This window comes from Patella vulgata, chromosome 8, assembly GCF_932274485.2.
Source record: "Patella vulgata chromosome 8, xgPatVulg1.2, whole genome shotgun sequence".
Classification (NCBI taxonomy): domain Eukaryota; kingdom Metazoa; phylum Mollusca; class Gastropoda; family Patellidae; genus Patella; species Patella vulgata.
This window is the reverse complement of record NC_065886.2, coordinates 51,310,792-51,329,231: the sequence shown is the minus strand read 5'-3', so window position 1 is coordinate 51,329,231 and position 18,440 is coordinate 51,310,792. Positions and strand designations below refer to the sequence as shown.

The following is an 18,440-nucleotide window of genomic DNA, read 5'->3' as shown; positions in this document are numbered from 1 at the left end:
AAATTAATTAGTCACATTAGTCACTACATAATTTTATCCACGAATCTAATATTCAGTATGTGAACAAAACTAAATAGTTTTTGTAATACTAATAATTAAAAATCAAAAACCTTTCAAAACTATGACATCAATCAACATATATTTATAAAGCGAAAATGTACAAAAAAAATCGACTCATAAATCAAAATATTAAAACTCTTCAGACTCACGGAAAACCCCAGAAGAACAAGTAAATATTTGAGACTGGATAAACGAAATACCAGCATGCAATGGGGAATCCCTGAAACACGTGTTGTTGACTGTGTTCTATGTGAATAAGTTCTGAATAGGCTGAAATAATTGATAGAATATTCCTGAATATTCTTTACTCCCCATATTGTATAGTATAGTGTCTACAAAATGCCGTCTGGTATCAAAATTAACAAAAAAGACGTTCTAAAGGCCGTGGAAGGCCTGTTTTCTTTAAATCAGAAAAAATTAGACATTGTTGATGTGCCTGAGAAAATTAATTTGACGGTAACTTTCAAGAAAGTACCAAGTGCTGGAAAAAAGATAAAAGCAACAACCGTTGAATTAAATTTACCTAAGTCAACAAGCCACGACAATCAAACAGTTTGTCTTTTTGTAAAAGATTTGGATAAAGATGACCGAGAATATGAGAAAACAAAGTATCACTATCAAGACTTGTTGAAAAAAGCTGGATTGAAAGAGATACCCGACATCATTCCTCTCAAAAGTCTTCTTCTTGAATACAAACCATTTGAGGCCAAGAGAAATCTTTCAAACATGTATGATATATTTCTAGCAGATAGTAGAGTAACTAAAGTACTGCCTAGAATTTTAGGCAAACATTTTTATGGAAGGAAAAAGATACCAAAACGTGTCATAATGTCTGCAGATTCTCTGAAAGATGAAGTAAACGGCGCCATCAACCGATGTAATTATGTAATGTCCATGAAAGGATCAAGCTCTATGGTTGCAGTAGCTCACAATAAAATGAAAATAAATGACATTGTAGCCAACATTATGGCAGCAGTAAAGCAAATTAGTGATGTGATACCAGGTGGTTCTGACAACATCAGAAACCTTCACATAAGAACAGTTGACTCAGTAGCTATCCCATTATATGTTTCTTTAGACTGTGCTAACTCTGTAGAACTACCAGATGTTGAAGAAGAGGAAGAAATTGAAGAAGAGGAACCTGAAGAACTGACAACATTAGATGATGGTCAAAAAGTGAAAGTCACAAAATCTGGAGATGTTTTGATCTACAGTAAAGAAGGAAAATTATTATCAGTATCGGCCCAAAATAAATTATTAAAAGAACTTGATAGTTATGGAGAATCTAATAAAAAGAGAAAAGCTGGTAAAATTGAGAAAGAAGAAACGAGTGAGCGTGTTGTTCCAGCAAAAAGAATGAAGAAGGCAAAATGAACACATAAAATAAAGTGCATGAAAATTTTAAATCTTTTCTTTCTCAGAAGATAGCACACCAAAGGCTTTCTAAATAACACTGGATATTGGAAGATTTAAAATAATTTACAAATGATGAACAATTGTTAGTAACAAAACATGGTACCAGTCCAGTTCTAAAAGTTATAAAAACAATTGATATATTAAATTTATTTTAGACTAGCATAAAAAAATCTAGTTTATTTTGTAGTATTCAAATTGGAGGTTGGATGGCGATGTATCATAAGATCTGTCATTGAGTCAATTGGTGCAATTTGGATTCCCTGGTTGTACGTGACAAAGAGTAGGGACGCCTGTCCAACCACATTGGTTTTCTCCGGGTCCCTCAGTTTCCTTCCACTGCTTAAGACCCCTACACGCAAGCGGATTATTAAATAAAATTGAACCATATGATAGTCCCAAAATGACCTTATAGTTTGTGTCGAGTGGACGTTAAACCCAATTTCTCACTCTCTGTGTAATTAAATTGACTATGTAATGTATTGAACTAAATAGGATTGATAATGATATAAAAGTTTTTGAAATGGATGTTAAGCTTTGGTATAATGATTGATTTAAATGAATAGAAATTGACTCTGGAATCAAATCGATGTTGATTGAAATAAATGATAGACATGATTATATCTGAGACAGGATGCGCATACATATTATAGACTATCTCTCAGACACACTAAAGTATCATGCACATTATTCATGATTCATAAGTACAAATTTCTGACATTTATGGTACCTCACCACTCTGTAGATAATCTGATTTAATAGCTGTTTTAAGACAGACATTGGTGGTGTCTTGACCCCCCACCCACCCCCCAAATACCAAAATAAAAAATATAATGCTTTTAAAAGTCAATATAAGTTCTAATGTACTGTATTTATTCTTCTCTTGAATTTGCTTAATTAATTAGATCTACATAATAAATACAGACTTTACAGTAAAACAGTACATATATATGTATGTACAAAATAATTGTAAAAAAACGTGAAGAAAGGACTAAGCAGACAGAAACGACTGTCGTTCAATTTGGACTGTTCATGTATTTCACCAAACATAATTGATTAGAATTTAAATTACAAAGTTAAAAAAAACCAATCTGGTTAAAACACAGATCCTATTTCGTTTCGTATTTATAGTTCAAAATTTCGTTTTACTTGTCTTTACTACACTTGGATCTGGAAGAGTTGTTATTTAACTCGAGTTCTGAATGGTGTCAGGGATAAGCCAATGAAACGGTCTGTTACAGCGAGCTTTAGGCGTGTTTTTCACGGAACTGTGGGTAATCCACTGATTGGTTAATCAAATGTCTGACGTCATAGGGTCATAAGTCGGTCTTTTGACCCCTGACGTGACCTATCACTATAACTTGTCAGATCTTCATGTAGTGTAGGCCATCGAAAGTATAAAAAAACAAAACGATAGATAGATCTGTATTTTAATCAGATTGAAAAAAATAAAATAAAATGAATATAATATACATTCATGTTACATTAAAGACACATTGTCTGAAATATCTGATTGTTGGAGTCAATTTAATGGTTGTGCACAAAATGTTATCAACAACAATGTGTCACCAGCTTACTCACCTTGAGCTTAGTTTCAGGAGTCCCCCAAGGATCTATTCTGGGTAGTAGGACTAATCTTTATACCAAACCCGGCGGGTCATATACATGTAGTCGGAATACCTGCATTATCATTTCACCTATACGGTGACGACACCCAACTCTACATTTTTTTTAAACCCACCGAGTGTGATATTAACCTCTCGAAATTCAACATTAAAGCTTGCTTTCAGGATATCAAGACTTGGATGAGCAACAATTTTGTAAATCTAAATGCCGATAAGACTGGGTGCCTTGTGGAATTTTCGACAAATCTGAAAAAAAATTAAACTGTGATCTCTGTCTCACCATCAAAATTAGCAAGAAACATCGGTGTAATCTGATTTGGCTTGCATGGAGCCTGAAGAACTGACAACATTAGATGATGGTCCAAAAGTGGAAGTCGCCCTCTGAGATAATTTTGAAATTTAGAGTCAATTTTCTGGCAATTGAGGTGATTGCTGGGAACAAATTTTTGTGAACGAGAGGAACAGAAATGGGACAGAATCTTGAGACCTACCTGTCAATTCTGCCTGGTTTGTGAGATTTGACAGGATATTTGTACAGTCTGTCGCCTCACGACCCATCCTAGTGATACTACTAACTGGACGGTTAACTATATGTAATAAAACCACAGCCGGGTGGAAAAATGATGACATGGGATCGAGTGCCATAGGCGCCAAAAAAAAAAAAAAAAAAAAATCAGATATGAACGACGCGCAATACGCAATATACTGAACTTTTATCTTTTTGGGACTGGGCCTGAGAGGAGGGGGCGGAGTGCTGTCGCCGTGAAGCCCCCGCCCCCCATAAGGTCGCTTTCTTTGTCTCGCGCTCACTGGGGCGCGTTTATGTCTCATCCACGCCTGGGTATTCTAAATCGCAGAAACTACAAAATTCGACAGCTCGGCTTTGAAAACATCAAGCAGCATATAAAGTGTAGTACAATGCGTTAGCGGTTAGATGTGGAAAGCCCAAACTCATAAAAACTCCCCACATCCAACGTGTGACGCATACTCTGCTACAGATTTTATTAGCCCCGTGTTGTGATCGTCTCTGGTTATATTTGTAATTCTCTTCTTTTGGCTTGGATCCCCTTTTCACGTTGTGTATTTTCTTTTTACTATCTCAATCGTTAAGACGATTATCTACCAGGAATAACAATGCAACAGTTCGTTTCTACATATTATATCAAGCAGTGGATACATTGGTTACAAGCATAAATTACAATAAAAGCCATTCTCAACAATCTCAATTCCACTATTTCGCATAACCAGTTTTCTGGCGGCTATGGACATCATACGGCTCTCCTACGACTAAACGGGGCATTCAATCCAGATGGCGTCTCTTGAACCTCAGCGGTCTCTCCAACGAATCTACATTATATGAGCCTGCTCTAATCTAGCAGCTGTCTAGTGTAGTGTCTACCGATCGCCCAGAGCCCAGATGGTTTTCTGCCCTTGGGTTTCGGCTTTCAAATTTTCTAATTGGTCAAATATGATGTAATTAATTATAACGATTGCTTACTAAGCCAAATGATCCAATAATAATGTTCCTATCATAAGTGATCTGCTGATATTTTGTTTTCACACAGAACCAGCTATGTTTACCAAATTATAAATCTTTTTATGTGTCAACCCATCACTCATTCATTTGAGTGCGCGAGATGTGTGACTTCTTTACAAAATGTGAACCCAATAATTAGCTAAAGATATATGGTTGCAGAGACAATAGATCACAACTCCAGTCTTGTATAAATTACACTGGCTGAGAAATCTACTATTATTGTTAGATGATTTTAGAATTTGATAATCATTTTTGATCAGTCCATTAATGATATTTCAGAATTGCCTTGGTTACATTGTCGTTTTCAATACTGTCTTTCATAAGTAGGCATATGTTTCAACAGTTTCGAATGTTGGTATCATTTTTGATTGATTTACATATTTGTAAATAAATAGGCCCTACCACTCTCTGTGCGCAAGTTATAACTTTTAATACAGCCTAAATGCAAGTATGGCCTATAAGGAATGTTAGGACCACGATTTCTTTGATAGCCGCTAAATGATTTAATATGCGAGTGTCATTTCTAAATGGTTCAAGATCGAAGTTTTTAATCCAATTTCAAATCCTTGTAAATGAAATCACTGCACCACAACCCACTCCTAAAATCAAACAAAAAAATAATGATTCCCTAGATCAATCAAATTGACACTAAGGAGCTGAATTTCCGTAAAATAAAAGATAGATTTGTTTGGGGCGGGAATAACAAATGATTTCTTTCAGTTCTTTCATTGATTAAATAAACTATAAAGTTAATTCATGTATTGTTGATTGTCAAAAAGAAAAGCAATACATCACTTGAGAGATTAATCTCAGCCTGGATGATTGAGTCTCTGCTCAAAACGCATGCAACTTCCGCCGGCTTCAAACAAACAAAACAGAAACACGCTGTAGTTGAGCATTTATTACGTTACTGTGTTATTAATTGGAACGAACATACCTTATTAGAATATCATTGTCCAATATTGTTTGGAATCTCTACTATCAACATGTCTGAGAACCCTAAAGTATTTTTCGACATAGCAATCGGAGGAGAGAGTGGTAAGATTTTTTCGTCCTGACTAACAAGTGGCCTACAAATTCACAAACAAGTGTTGTCGCACCGAGAAGGGACAATTTCAGTACTGCGACATCTTTCGAAGATGGAAATATCCGCGTTACATCAACAAGCTTATATCTTTTGTTTCTTGCATATACGCGTACAGATTTTATTGGCCCCCCTCCCCTTTCCATGAAAGATTTTGCTGGTTAAAACAAGTGTCTAATCTGTTCTGCGCTCGGTGCTAGCTTTGTATTTGCAATCTTCTTAAGACACTGATGATGATGATATTGTGTGGATCATTCTAGCCCGTAGTAGTAGTAATCAAAAGACGATTCTACATGGAAATGACAATTAAATTATTTGCAGATTTTTATGGTTTCAAAAATACCTTACTCAAATATATTTTTTTTACTTTGAATTTGATTGATTATTATTCAGTCTTTATATGAAGCTGTAGTTTGACTGTATTTGAATAAAATTATGCATCCAAAATTGGCAAAAAACAGTTTATGTCTGGGCTCCTAGATTACCCCTTGTTGTCGACAATGTTTTTCGTGCGATGACAGGGGTTATTTATAAACCAGGTTACATACATGAACCAATATAAAACCATTTTCTTTTTTAGTGGGAAGAATTCTATTTGAACTGTTCAAAGACAAGGTACCCAAGACAACTGAGAATTTCCGAGCCTTATGTACTGGTGAAAAAGGAAATGGAAAATCAGAAAAACCACTTCATTTTAAAAACTGTCCTTTCCATAGAAGTGAGTTTAATTTAGTTAGAAGTGGGAGCTTTAGTTGAATGGTACACCACTTGGGGGAGGGGTGATGATGTGAATGGTCTAACACAAGCACTTTAGATCACATTACAACACTTGCCTTTAGTCAAGTAACATGGTTTTGATTTCCAGCTTGTAGGTACCAAGGACTTTGTTGTCTGTTCAGGTTGAAGAAGTAGGATCATCTGCCCAACTTTGTGAATTTTCTTTAATGTTGTGGGTTGGGGTGGGGTGGATGGTCGAATGGTTATCATGTGTGCGTAGTATCATATAGTCTGGTTTTGATTCCCCAGAGTATGATTGCCTGCCCAACCTCATGGGTTTTCTCCATTCCTCCAGTTTCCTCCCACTGCTAAAGACCCCTACGCGCAAGCAAATTATTGAAATAAAAATTGAACCATATGTTAGTCCCGAAATGTTGAGTGGATATTACCCCCCCTCTCTCTCTCTCTCTCTCTCTCTAATGTTATGTGTTATGGAGTTGTGTTTTTTTTTTAAGTTTCTGTTTATTATCTATTTTTTTACAGTCATAAAGAGTTTTATGATACAAGGTGGAGATTTTACAGCTGAAAATGGAACTGGTGGTGAAAGTATTTATGGAGAAAAATTTGATGATGAAAATTTAGAACTCAAAGTATGCACTTGAGACATAAAAAATCATAATTTATTACGGCCATTTCATTTTCTTGCATTTCACCTGTATGGTATGCAGTGAAAACTTTTAAGTGCATTTTTAAAAGTTGGATTTTAAGACTTCTTTTCACTGAAAATGGGAGAAAAAGGTGACTCGAAATGGACTGTGACACACCGTTTCTCCATCTTTCTTGGTGATCAACCAGCAATTTCCCTGAAATTACGAGATCTCAAAACTAGCAATAATTTGATAAACAAGACATCTAATATAACTGGATAACAGAGACTAAAGATATCTAATATACCATTAATCAGGATAACTGAGACTAGATAGATAGCTAGTAAACCAATTAGACGTACATTTTCAACATAAAAATCTGGTCTTCTTTGGACCAGTAGTAGTTGGTGTAGAAATGTAGGACGTTAAATTCATTTCATTTCATGGATGTGAAAAAAGTCAGGTTAGGGCATTTCCATTGACATGTCTGAAAGCATCTTGGACCTGGCTTCATTTTCATCACTAGAAAGTTGCTGAACCGTATCGGCCCAAACTGGGAGCTGTCTTTTAACCCTTGGTGAAAGCACTACTAATGTTGTTCCCCAATCAGTGCTACAACTAAGCAAAGATGAATATTAAAGAAGGTTACATAACTAAATGTTACACATGTTTTGTTTTTGTAGCATGACAGACCTGGATTACTTAGTATGGCCAATTCAGGTCCAAATACAAATGGTTCACAGTTTTTTATAACAACAGTTGAAACACCACATCTAGATGGTAAACATGTGGTATTTGGTAAAGTTTTAAAGGGTATGAGTGTAGTAAGACAATTAGAAAACCAGGAAACAGGTGAAAATGACAAACCAGTAAAGGTAAAATCAATTTCTACAGTCATATACTCAAGGTCAATTTCTATACTCAAGGCCAGTTTCTATACTCAAGGCCAATTTCTATACTCAAGGCCAATTAAAATGAATTACAATTGTACATCACTAATTTAAATAGATTGAAATTTATTATATATTTTAGATAAGCAAATAATTGAACTGTAAAGTACACAATTTTTAACATTGTATATTATAAAAATGTTCTTATTTTGTATCGTCAATGTGAGTTACTGTTAAAATGATATAAAGACTTTGGTACATTGTATGTTATAAAACATTGGGGGTGGTGGAATGGTTCATGCATGCGTATTGTATCACAAGGTCTGTCATTGAGTCAACTGGCGTGGTTTTGATTCCCAAGTTGTACGTGACAAGGAGTAGGGTCGCCTGTCCAACCTCGTGGGTTTTCTCCGGGTCCTCTAGTTTCCTCCCACTGCTAAAGACCCCCTACACGCAGGCGAATTATTGAAATAAAATTGAACCATATGTTAGTCCCAAAATGAACTAGTTTGTGTGTCTCTCTCATGTAAATATTGTTTATTTTTATAGGACTGTGTAATAAGTGATTGTGGTGAAATTTTACCAGGTGAGTCAGATGGTATTAATCTAGATGATGGTACTGGTGATATGTATCCTGACTGGCCCGAAGATGCTGAAGTAGATTTTAAAAACGTATGTCATATTTTGACAATTTTTAACTAATATTTATACACCCACATTTAACCCTTTCAATGCTAGACGTAAATCCACTGCCTGTGCTAGACCCTTTTTTGAGGAAAAAAGGGAGGTTGGAACTGAATGCCAAGCAGTACTTATGGAAGCTTTTATGAAAAATCTTTTTGTCTGTTGGGATGGGCATGAGGTTGGGCTAAGAGGAAAAAATAGAATTTTGGAAATTTGCATAATAATGTAGTCACGTGACGTCATGGCGGCCATTTTGGATTTCTCATTTCACACTAAAGCTAACACGAAAACGAATTTTTCTCCATGAAATACTTAAAAGATATTGTTTTTTTTACTGGATTTTGATAAAGATATATAAAATGAACAAAAATATCAATAGCAGCCATGAGCAATGCCGCCGCGAACACGCGCATCACGTCTCCCGCTGCCATGACCACGTGCGGATTGCAATACCTTGTTTTTACTTTCACTTTCACTTTCATCCCCAAGTCCCATATCATTATCAATATAGTCAGTCAATAGATCTACACGTTCGGGAATCAGGAATTACCTACGTATTTTACGATCCAGCAGGCCAGCATTATTATCAACATCAGAATTATTGTCAGAATCTACTGCAGACACAGGGCTATCGTGTTCACATTGGGCTTGTTCATCATGCACAGGAGACATAGCTAGCCATGGGCGGAACGTCGCGCAACAAATCACACACTTCATAATACCAATCACTGTCCTGACTACTATCATTATCAAGTAACTGGAAACGAATTATGTGTATCACCCGCCTCGAAATTGTCCACATGTTGGTCAGCAAGACGTCATTCACGACTTCGTCGAGAGTGCATCGTCTACGTTGTCACGATGCACTCCGCCATTTTACGGTTTGCTGCTTTGAAACACGTGGAAATATGTTCTAGTGTATAGAAAATACAATAGATGGCACTTGCAGTTACGGTACTAATTTTAGCGAGGGCTTTACTGAGTACACGGTAATACCGGGTACGGGCATTTTACCGACATTTTATTATACCCGGTACTACCGGGTATACGCAGTGAAAGGGTTAATGCAATCTGATTAAAATACATATCGTTATTTCCTTTCGTCATGGGCCATATGAGCGGCTTTTGACCCTATGAAGTCAGACATTGATTAATCAATCAGCGTTGATGTTTCTAGTGGGGTTACCCACAGTTCTGTGCACCTCACGCCAAAAACTCGCCGTAACAGACTGTTTTATTGGTTAATTCCTCACATCAACCAGAACGCGGGTTATATAACAACTCTTCCAGATCCCAGTGTAGTAAAGACAAGTAAAACGAAATTTTGAACTATAAAAAACAAAACAAAATAGGGTCTGTGTTTTAATCAGATTGTATTAAATGTGGACATATATTGTAATCACCTGTGTCTGTTGATTTGTTAAGATTTACAGGGATTATTCATTTAGTTGTAAAAAAATATCAAAAATTGCTGATTTCAGAGTTATCTCCCCATTTACATTAAACTAATGAAAATTTGTGAACACGCTACAAGACAAGCCTGTTGAAACTTGGTGTATAGTTTCATTACATCAGTACCTTGACTAAGTTCAATAATGGGCATTTTCTGATCATGGGAAGCAGAGCGAGACGTTGGTGCTCAATAAATTTAATTCTAATTGAGTGAGAGTGGTGAAACATCGTGTATGGTTTCATTACATCAATACCATGACTAATTTCAATAATGAGCTTTTTCTATTCTAAATGAAATTCAGAATATGTTGGTGGTGTTATTTGGAGTTGTTCCCCCTCCTATGGTTTTTGTGAAATCTTTTGATCAGTATTATTCAGCTGAGTTCTCAATCTCGACAGAATTTTTAAAACTAAGAGATTTGCTTTTGTGTTTGAACTTTGGGCCTACATGGATCCTAGCTGGTTTTAATTCAACATTTCAAACCCTGCCATAAAGTTGATTTTTCTTTTACAGAAAGAAGAGAAAGAAAAAATATTTCAAATAGTAGATGCTATAAAAGGAATAGGAACTGAACAGGTTAAAAAACAGAATTATGAGCTAGCAAAGAAAAAATATGATAAAGCATTAAAGTAGGTATTGATGTGTTTGACTCACTGATTCTGGGACATCCATATATGGCAGGATTAATTCCAATTTGATTAAAACACAGATTTTATTTCGTTTTGTTTTTGATAGTTCAAAATTTTGTTTTATTTGTTTGTACTACACTAGGATCTGGAAGAAGCCAATCAAACGGTCTGTTACGGCAAGTTCTTGGCGTTTGATGCACGGAACGAGTCAAAAGCTGCTCGTACGACCTCTGACGCTACTTTCCAGTACAACTGGTCAGATCTTCATTCGGAGATCAAACATTAACTGTAATATTTAAAGGGGCATTATGGAAGATTAAAGTGCTGGTAGTTCTCACTATAATTGTTAAAAACTAGATAATGTAAAGGGAATATGCTGAAAATTTTGGTCAAATTACTCCACTCTGAACCGAGATATTAGCGATTGAATTTTAGGCCTAGCCTCGATCATCATTACTAAAGTCTGTATGATAAAAAACCCATAGTCTTGATTATCCAGTTTTGGATTTATCGTAATCATCAATGAGTGTTAAGCAGCAGATCGGATTCAAATCCAGTGAAAAGCGAACACATAAGATGGCATTGATAGTTGATTAAGGTCTTTTCATGTTAATAAATGTCTAATGAATAGTTTATATAACATTCCAAGCCTAAAGATAGACCTGCAATAGGCAGATTTAGGTCTTGCATAATGTATGTTTAAGATTTTTCGCAAATGAATAAAACTTTAGTGCTGAAGGGAATATATAAATGTTTGTTTTAGATATATACACACTATTATGGATCAGATGAATTTATCAGAAGAAGAAGAAAATGAGATGGGAAGAAGCCATGTCTTGTCTTTATTATTAAATCTGTAAGTTATATTCTATTTCATTTCTAGCGGGGTTGGATGGCCGAATGGTTATGGTTAGCGCGTGCGTGTTGCATCATAAGGTCTGTCATTTAGTCAACTGGCGTGGTTTCGATTCCCCAGTTGTGCGTGACAAGGAGTAGGGTCACCTGTTCAACCGTGTGGATTTTCTCTGGATCTATCAACTATTACAGCCGTAAAAAATTTATTGTTGACGATTTTGAATAGCAGTAAAATTAAGCTTCTTGGTTATTACAGCAGATTTAGAAATTACGTTCGTTTCATTTTTTAAATCGCTTTATCATTAACTGTACCGTTAAGAGCGGCATCTTTTGGTTTAGTACAAATAATATCTCTGAATCACTCGGGTTAGACAGGAACATGATACTAGCAGTAGTTTCATTTTACTTTTACAAGCTTCTTAAAACGATTGTTGAGCTACCTAACCTGCTTATTTCTAAATTCAATTTCTTGTTCTAGCTTTCTGTTATGTTTCGTAAAAAAGTAGTCTTGATTATCCCGACCTGTCAATCAGACGTAGAATGGTCGATAGACTGGTTAAGCGAGACTAATTTCAAAACAAGGGCACGTAACCTATCTTTTACTCAAAAGTGTCGGGATGTTATGGACGACTCTTGGAACCAGTTTTCAGTCTATTATTTATACATGATTAATGGTTATAGCTTATTAAGTACAACATGATCGTTTATTTAGTGACTATAATTTTGTGAAACTGATTTGAGGCTTGGCATATATATAAATATTGTGGCGTAATTGTCGAGATATATGGAGATATTTATTTATGGTGGGTCACCCTAATCATGTATACTTTTCTCTGTACATATCACTTGTTGATAACACATGCTACATACTTTGAATTTATTAAAATAATGCTTAAGTTTTGGATACTTGGAAATTATTTTTAAAAACTGTGTATTTTCAGAGCTTTATGTTGTTTGAAGTTGAAAAAATACGACGAAGCCAATGAAAATTGTCTTGAGGTTAGAATACGATTATTATACTGATCACATTGGAATAATACAATGGAATTTTAAAACCAGAGTTTAACTCTTTAACTGACCCATGTTGACCTTTTGTTGACACTTACTAGAACAGTAGGACGTTAAACCCCCATTTCATTTTTATAACGTTAACTTAAGTATCCACAGCAACTTTTGTTGACAAACCTGGTTAGCTGAATGCAATGTTCCTAGCATAATAAAAGTTACTTCCCTTGTTTGTTTACTTCCTGTTTTATATCTTGACAGTTAAAAATCAGACTGTTTCTTCTTGAAAAATTATATTAAAATGGTGAAATTTCTAGGCTTATTGAATGACAGTGATACTTTCGATGGCCTCTACTACACAAAGATCGAACCAGTTGTGAGGGGGGGGGGGATCTTTTTGTGACTTTTGACCCTATGACATCAGAAATTTGATTAACCAATCAGTGTTGATGTTTCTAGTAGGTTACACACAGTTCTGTGCATTTCACACCAAGAACTCACTACAATAGACCGTTTCATTGGCTAATCCCTCACATCATCCAGAACGCGGGTTATATAACAACTTTTCCAGATCCTAGTGCAGTAAAGACAAGTGAAACAAAATTTTGAACTATAAAAAATGAAACGAAATAGGATCTGTGTTTTAATCAGATTGCTTTCTTATATTTGTGCCATTACAAAACTCTTCCCCTTTCTCAGTAATGCAGGACAGAGGGCCTGGCAAGGGACAACGTATAGTCGTTCATATGGGGTTGAAAATCAAGGTCCCGTGTACACATTGGTGTGCACGTAAAACATCCCTTGAGAGTAGGAATTCGATATAAGAGTAAGCCGTAGTGCCGTTGTCCAGGCAAAATTTTCCTCATAGCACACTGTTTTCATATGCCCATTTCCATTAACCCAGTTTGGAGCAGAACAGAAGGACGTTAATTAAACCCCGTTTCATTTCATTTAACAAAACTGTTTGATCTCTGTTTGTGTTTTTATCAGGCTTTAGAAATCGATGCTACTAATGCTAAAGCATTATTTAGAAGAGCTCAGGCTTGTAGTGCTATACAGAACTGGGATGAAGCCATTGTAAGTTTATGTTAATTATAGTCTTTAAAAATCATTTTATTTTGTCAGCTCATTTCATTTCATTGATGCAGTTCTTGTCCTTACTTTGGAAATCTTGAGGACAAACTAGTGATTTGAAAGAATTTGATGAAACTGTAGGGATTTAGACTCCCAGAGTATGCCCCATTCAATATTTTTAGAATCTGAATGATTATTTTTTAAAATAACTTGCAAATTGTGTATACTCCCCCCATCCCAGAAATCCACTCACAATTGCAATGTAATTCTTGTTGCCATTAAAGATACATTATGTAAGATTTAGATAAAGAGCTGACCATTCTTGCTATAATAGCTCAAAAATAGATAATGCAAAATGAAAATTTCATTCAGATTACTTCACTCTGAGCCAAGTTACCACTGTTTGTAGTTTTGACAAGATGTGTGCATTATGATAACCAGGGCACTGGTACATGTATATTCGAGACTTAGCCTCGCTTTCCCATTTTTAAATTATATTTTTAAACGGCGAACCGTTCTAATCTAGTTAAAATCTCGAGTATCCAATGACATCGAGAGTTGATTATGGCCAGGATCAGTTAATTAATGTCTAATTAATAGTTTATAAAACATTTAAGGCCTAAAGAAAGATCTGCAATAGGCAGATTTACCTCTTGCATAATGTCTTTTTAAGTTATTTACTTTATAATTACATTTTCTCTTACAGATTCATTTAAATGCTGCTTTAAAGTCTGAACCTAATGATGCAGGTTAGTTGAACAACTTATTCCTTTAAATCTACCTGGAAGAATATACCTGTCTAGTTTATTGTAATAAATTACTAGATGAAAGATCTTACTTTGTGGGTGAAAAGTTCTTAATTAACTGTAATACTAATAATTGAGAATAAGTTTATGAAATGTTGATAAACAGTCAAAGATTCTACAAGAGGAGAGTTCAAGATAAGATAACTCAATGATTTCAATATTTATAAAAAGTATTTCACATTTCACTTAATAATGTGTTTTTGTTGATGCTCATTTCATTTACCTCAGAGGACCTGACACGGACAGCTAGGGCAGCTGTCTAGTTGTTTGGATGGGATGGAAAACTGAGGTCCCATGTATACTTTGGCGTGAATGTAAAAGATCCCTTGACAGTTGGAGTTCGATATAAGAGTAGGTCATAGTTCCGCTGCCCAGGCAAAATTACCCTCATAGCACACTGTATGGCGTATGCCTGTCTTTAATAGCCCTGTCGGAGAAGAACAGTAGGACGTTAAACCCCATTTCATTTCATTTACTTCAGGTATCAAAAAAGAAATACATAGAGTCCATGCAGAAAAGAAGGCATACAAAGAAAACCAGAAGAAAATGTATTCGAAAATGTTTGCATAACATTGTACTTGGATGATTTTATTGTCAATTTACAATCTCATTTTAGAACAAATACTATTATGTGTTAAGTGTTGAAAAGGATGATATATTTTGACTATTATTATATGTTGTTTATATATAAGATCTCAATCTCAAGGTTCACATTATCACCATCTTTACCTCTCATCATATCTGAATACTCTAATTCCCCGGTTGTACGTGACAAGGAGTAGGGTCACCTGTCCAATCTCGTGGTATTTCTCAGGATCCTTCGGTTTCCTCCCACTTCTAAAGACCCATACGTGCAAGCAAATTATTGAAATAAAATTGAACAATATGTTATTCCCAAAATGACCTAGTTTGTGTCAAGTGGACTGTGGACGTTAAACCCCACCCAACCTCTCTCGGAATACTCTAAACTAAAATCTTGAAAAGTAGCGTACGTCCATCCTGCTTTCGATGGAGAGAGAGAAATGGGGTTTAAGATCCACTCGACACTTCGGGACTAACATATGGTTTAATTTTATTTCAACAATTCGCTTGCACGTAGGGGTCTTAAGCAGTGGGAGGAAACCAGCGGACCCGGGAAAAAACCATGAGGTTGGACCCTACTCCTTGTCACGTACAACTGTGGAATCGAAACCACGCCAGTTGACTCAGTGACAGACCTTATGATACAGCGCACACGTACTAACCATTCGGCCATCCAAGCCCTTGCTTTAGATGGATTATGTAAGAGCTAAATCTGCATATTGCAGGCCCCAAGTTCACAAAGCATTCTCAGACTTGCGTACAGAATTTACTCAGAATTGTTCGCCTTATTTTAACTAAAGTATAGCCCTTTATAAAACTTTTGTTGTTTTAATGTATCAAATACATCAATAAGTTTTGTGTTTCTGGATCAAAGATATTTCTCATAAACAATGATTGAAAGTTGTGTAAATTCTTAACTTAAGTCTGAGAATGCTTTGTGAACTTGGCCAGGTTTTTTATTTTGGTGTCAAATGTTATATATATTATTATTTATACATGACAAGCCTATAATCAACTCTCTAGACCATCGCATGACTGAGATTTAATTGGATTAGAAAACCTAAGAAATTAAAAACATTTATGACAAATGGATAATTGAATCCAACACTCATAACTTAGTGATTTGAGGGAATTTTTCATTATCTATTTTTGAACTGTTATAGCAAGAACCCACATCTCTTTATCTAAATCTTACATAATGCATCTTTAATTGTAGCCCAAAATGGATTCTGATTGGTCGAAATCACTATTGATAGTATTTCTTGGTTTACTGGATCTTTCATGAGACATTGATTTTACTGGTTCACATTCCTTAAAGTTAAAATTTCATATTTTCTAAGAAAGTCAAAACATAATTATTTCTATGTCTTTTGCTCAATAGGTTGTCAACTTACTATTATACGATCATAGGTGTCATTCTGACACTTAAAACTCATTTACCGGTACACCGGAAATAATAACACAATTACCTCCCAATTACCTCCCTTGTTTTCTATTCTCCACCATGGAGTAGCTATCCGCAAACGTTTAAATTTGAAGTTGAAAATGATAATTTTGCCATTTCTCAAAAAAAGGACAATAGTGAATTATAGGATTAATAGGATTATTCTTTAACAAGGTAGGACTGTTTATAGATACCATCTATTTTAAGGCTTTATTTTAATAAATTTTAAAAATATAACGTATAAATATGAAATTGTAGCTTTAAACTGTCTTGTGGTCTGTACTTTCAATATGATAAAGGTTTTGTGCTAAATGTTTTTGTTAAATTGTTAGTTATGTATATATCTGTAAACGTGTATCATGAATATTGAATAAATTTAGTAATAAATTGGTTATTTGGTCATAATTTATTTTGACATGTATTGACGTAAATATACTCTTCATAAAAAGTAGGGGATATTCAGAAACAATACAAAACTGCCGAAATACACTGCTGTTTTTATTAGAGGTAACCAGTGTATGTTAATAACAGGCCAATTGCCTACACATGAACATAAACATGTTGTCGCGCATGCAAATGGGCTGCATTTGTAACTCGAATTCCTGTAACTTGGTACAAGTTTACAGAAAGCTGATTGGCCGTTTTTCCTCAATTTCGCAGGACCTGTGTACGAATGTATCGATTCTGGGTTTGTGTAGTGGGTCTAGGACGACCTGAACAAGGTCTATCATCAGCATTGTGTGTTTGTTGGTACCGGTTCCACAGTATGCTGTTCAGACTGTGACACATTAAGCATGTTGACTACGTACTGCTCGCTGTGTAGAACCGATTTGAAGCATGCCAATAGCACGTAGACGTTCATCATGTTGAAGGCGTCTCATTGCAAATTAAACGTAACACACTAAAGCAAAGATATGCTAAACAGTAAATCTTATGCAAGAACCGATAGGAAAGCAAACATGGATAGGATAAACCAGGAAGCGGCAGTTTTCATCAACCCTTCCTTGTGTCAAATTTGATAATGAACCCCTCCCACGTGTAGGCCTATGGCGCTATTCCGTGTCGCACGGGCAGCTCAGTGGTTCTGTTGGGGCGATAAGTTCTTCATCTGTGAACATACTCTCAAAGCATGTCAAGTGTCCATGACTATTTATCATATCACAACCTGCATAGGTATTTGCATTTCAATATCCCCTACTTTTTTTTAAAGAGTATATATTGTTGTCATCTTCATCTATTAATGCCCGAGAAGTTCTCAAGATTTTTCTTTTTTTCATATGTTCATAAGATACAAACTCGAATGATTCAAAGTTATGGTTTGATTTCTTGAATTTTATTAAAGATTCATTATGGGAGATATTTATGACCCACATGCAGTAGTCTAGACCCTATTTGGTTGGTTGTTGATTACTAATAAGGATGACATCGATGCGACTTAATGAGCCCCAAATATTAACCTTAAATTCTAAAATATTTTTTTTTTTATGTATTACAAAAATAAATAAGACGTTTGAAGTATTTGGAGGTAAAAATTATTTCTGAGTGTAAATGGGTGTTAAAATGAGTAAAAGGCACCATTCTGCCCGAACCAGGAGAAACGTCTTATATACTATTCAAAAAAAGTAGGGGATATTTGATTTTGGGGGCATAATACTAAAATATGCAAATGACTACGAAAAAAGTCACTATAGAACCTAACAGAAGAAACATTTCCAGTTACATGTTACGCCCAAACGCACCAATAGCTACCGCATGGAATGCAGGTGATGCTTGGGATCATCATGGAGGTCCAACCCAAGATTTGCACGACTCTGACTTTGAATGTTACAGTCATTGTGGCATTGAATTCCAGGGTGGAAACATCAGTTTAATTGTTTTAGTGACCAGAAAACAAATTTTGATATGCGTCGGCTTACCCAAAATGAAAGGTTACGT

At 35.4% G+C, this 18,440-nt stretch overlaps 2 protein-coding genes across 2 annotated transcripts; both read left to right on the top strand.

Moving 5' to 3' along the window:
- Positions 1 to 257: 257 nt before the first annotated feature.
- Positions 258 to 2,981, top strand: LOC126830247 (ribosomal L1 domain-containing protein 1). The gene has a single exon (XM_050560600.2). It carries the CDS (start codon positions 400 to 402, stop codon positions 1,432 to 1,434), a length of 1,035 nt encoding a protein of 344 aa, XP_050416557.2. The 5' UTR covers positions 258 to 399; the 3' UTR covers positions 1,435 to 2,981.
- Positions 2,982 to 5,438: 2,457 nt separating this feature from the next.
- LOC126830246 (peptidyl-prolyl cis-trans isomerase D) lies at positions 5,439 to 16,895 on the top strand. Its single transcript, XM_050560599.2, has 11 exons — positions 5,439 to 5,673; positions 6,300 to 6,437; positions 6,980 to 7,086; positions 7,767 to 7,958; positions 8,523 to 8,645; positions 10,624 to 10,739; positions 11,503 to 11,595; positions 12,536 to 12,593; positions 13,590 to 13,676; positions 14,380 to 14,422; positions 14,961 to 16,895. The coding sequence occupies exons 1-11, from the start codon at positions 5,454 to 5,456 to the stop codon at positions 15,047 to 15,049; spliced, it is 1,266 nt and encodes a 421-aa protein (XP_050416556.2). The 5' UTR covers positions 5,439 to 5,453; the 3' UTR covers positions 15,050 to 16,895.
- Positions 16,896 to 18,440: the final 1,545 nt, after the last annotated feature.

What these genes read in the sequence shown, in the direction of transcription:
- LOC126830247 (XM_050560600.2), top strand. Translation starts at nt 400, where the DNA reads ATGCCGTCTGGTATCAAAATTAACAAAAAAGACGTTCTAAAGGCCGTG.
- LOC126830246 (XM_050560599.2), top strand. Translation starts at nt 5,454, where the DNA reads ATGATTGAGTCTCTGCTCAAAACGCATGCAACTTCCGCCGGCTTCAAA. An exon ending in AAAATGACAAACCAGTAAAG is followed by an intron (nt 7,959 to 8,522) that starts GTAAAATCAATT and finishes TTATTTTTATAG; the next exon opens with GACTGTGTAATAAGTGATTG. An exon ending in GTCTGAACCTAATGATGCAG is followed by an intron (nt 14,423 to 14,960) that starts GTTAGTTGAACA and finishes CATTTACTTCAG; the next exon opens with GTATCAAAAAAGAAATACAT.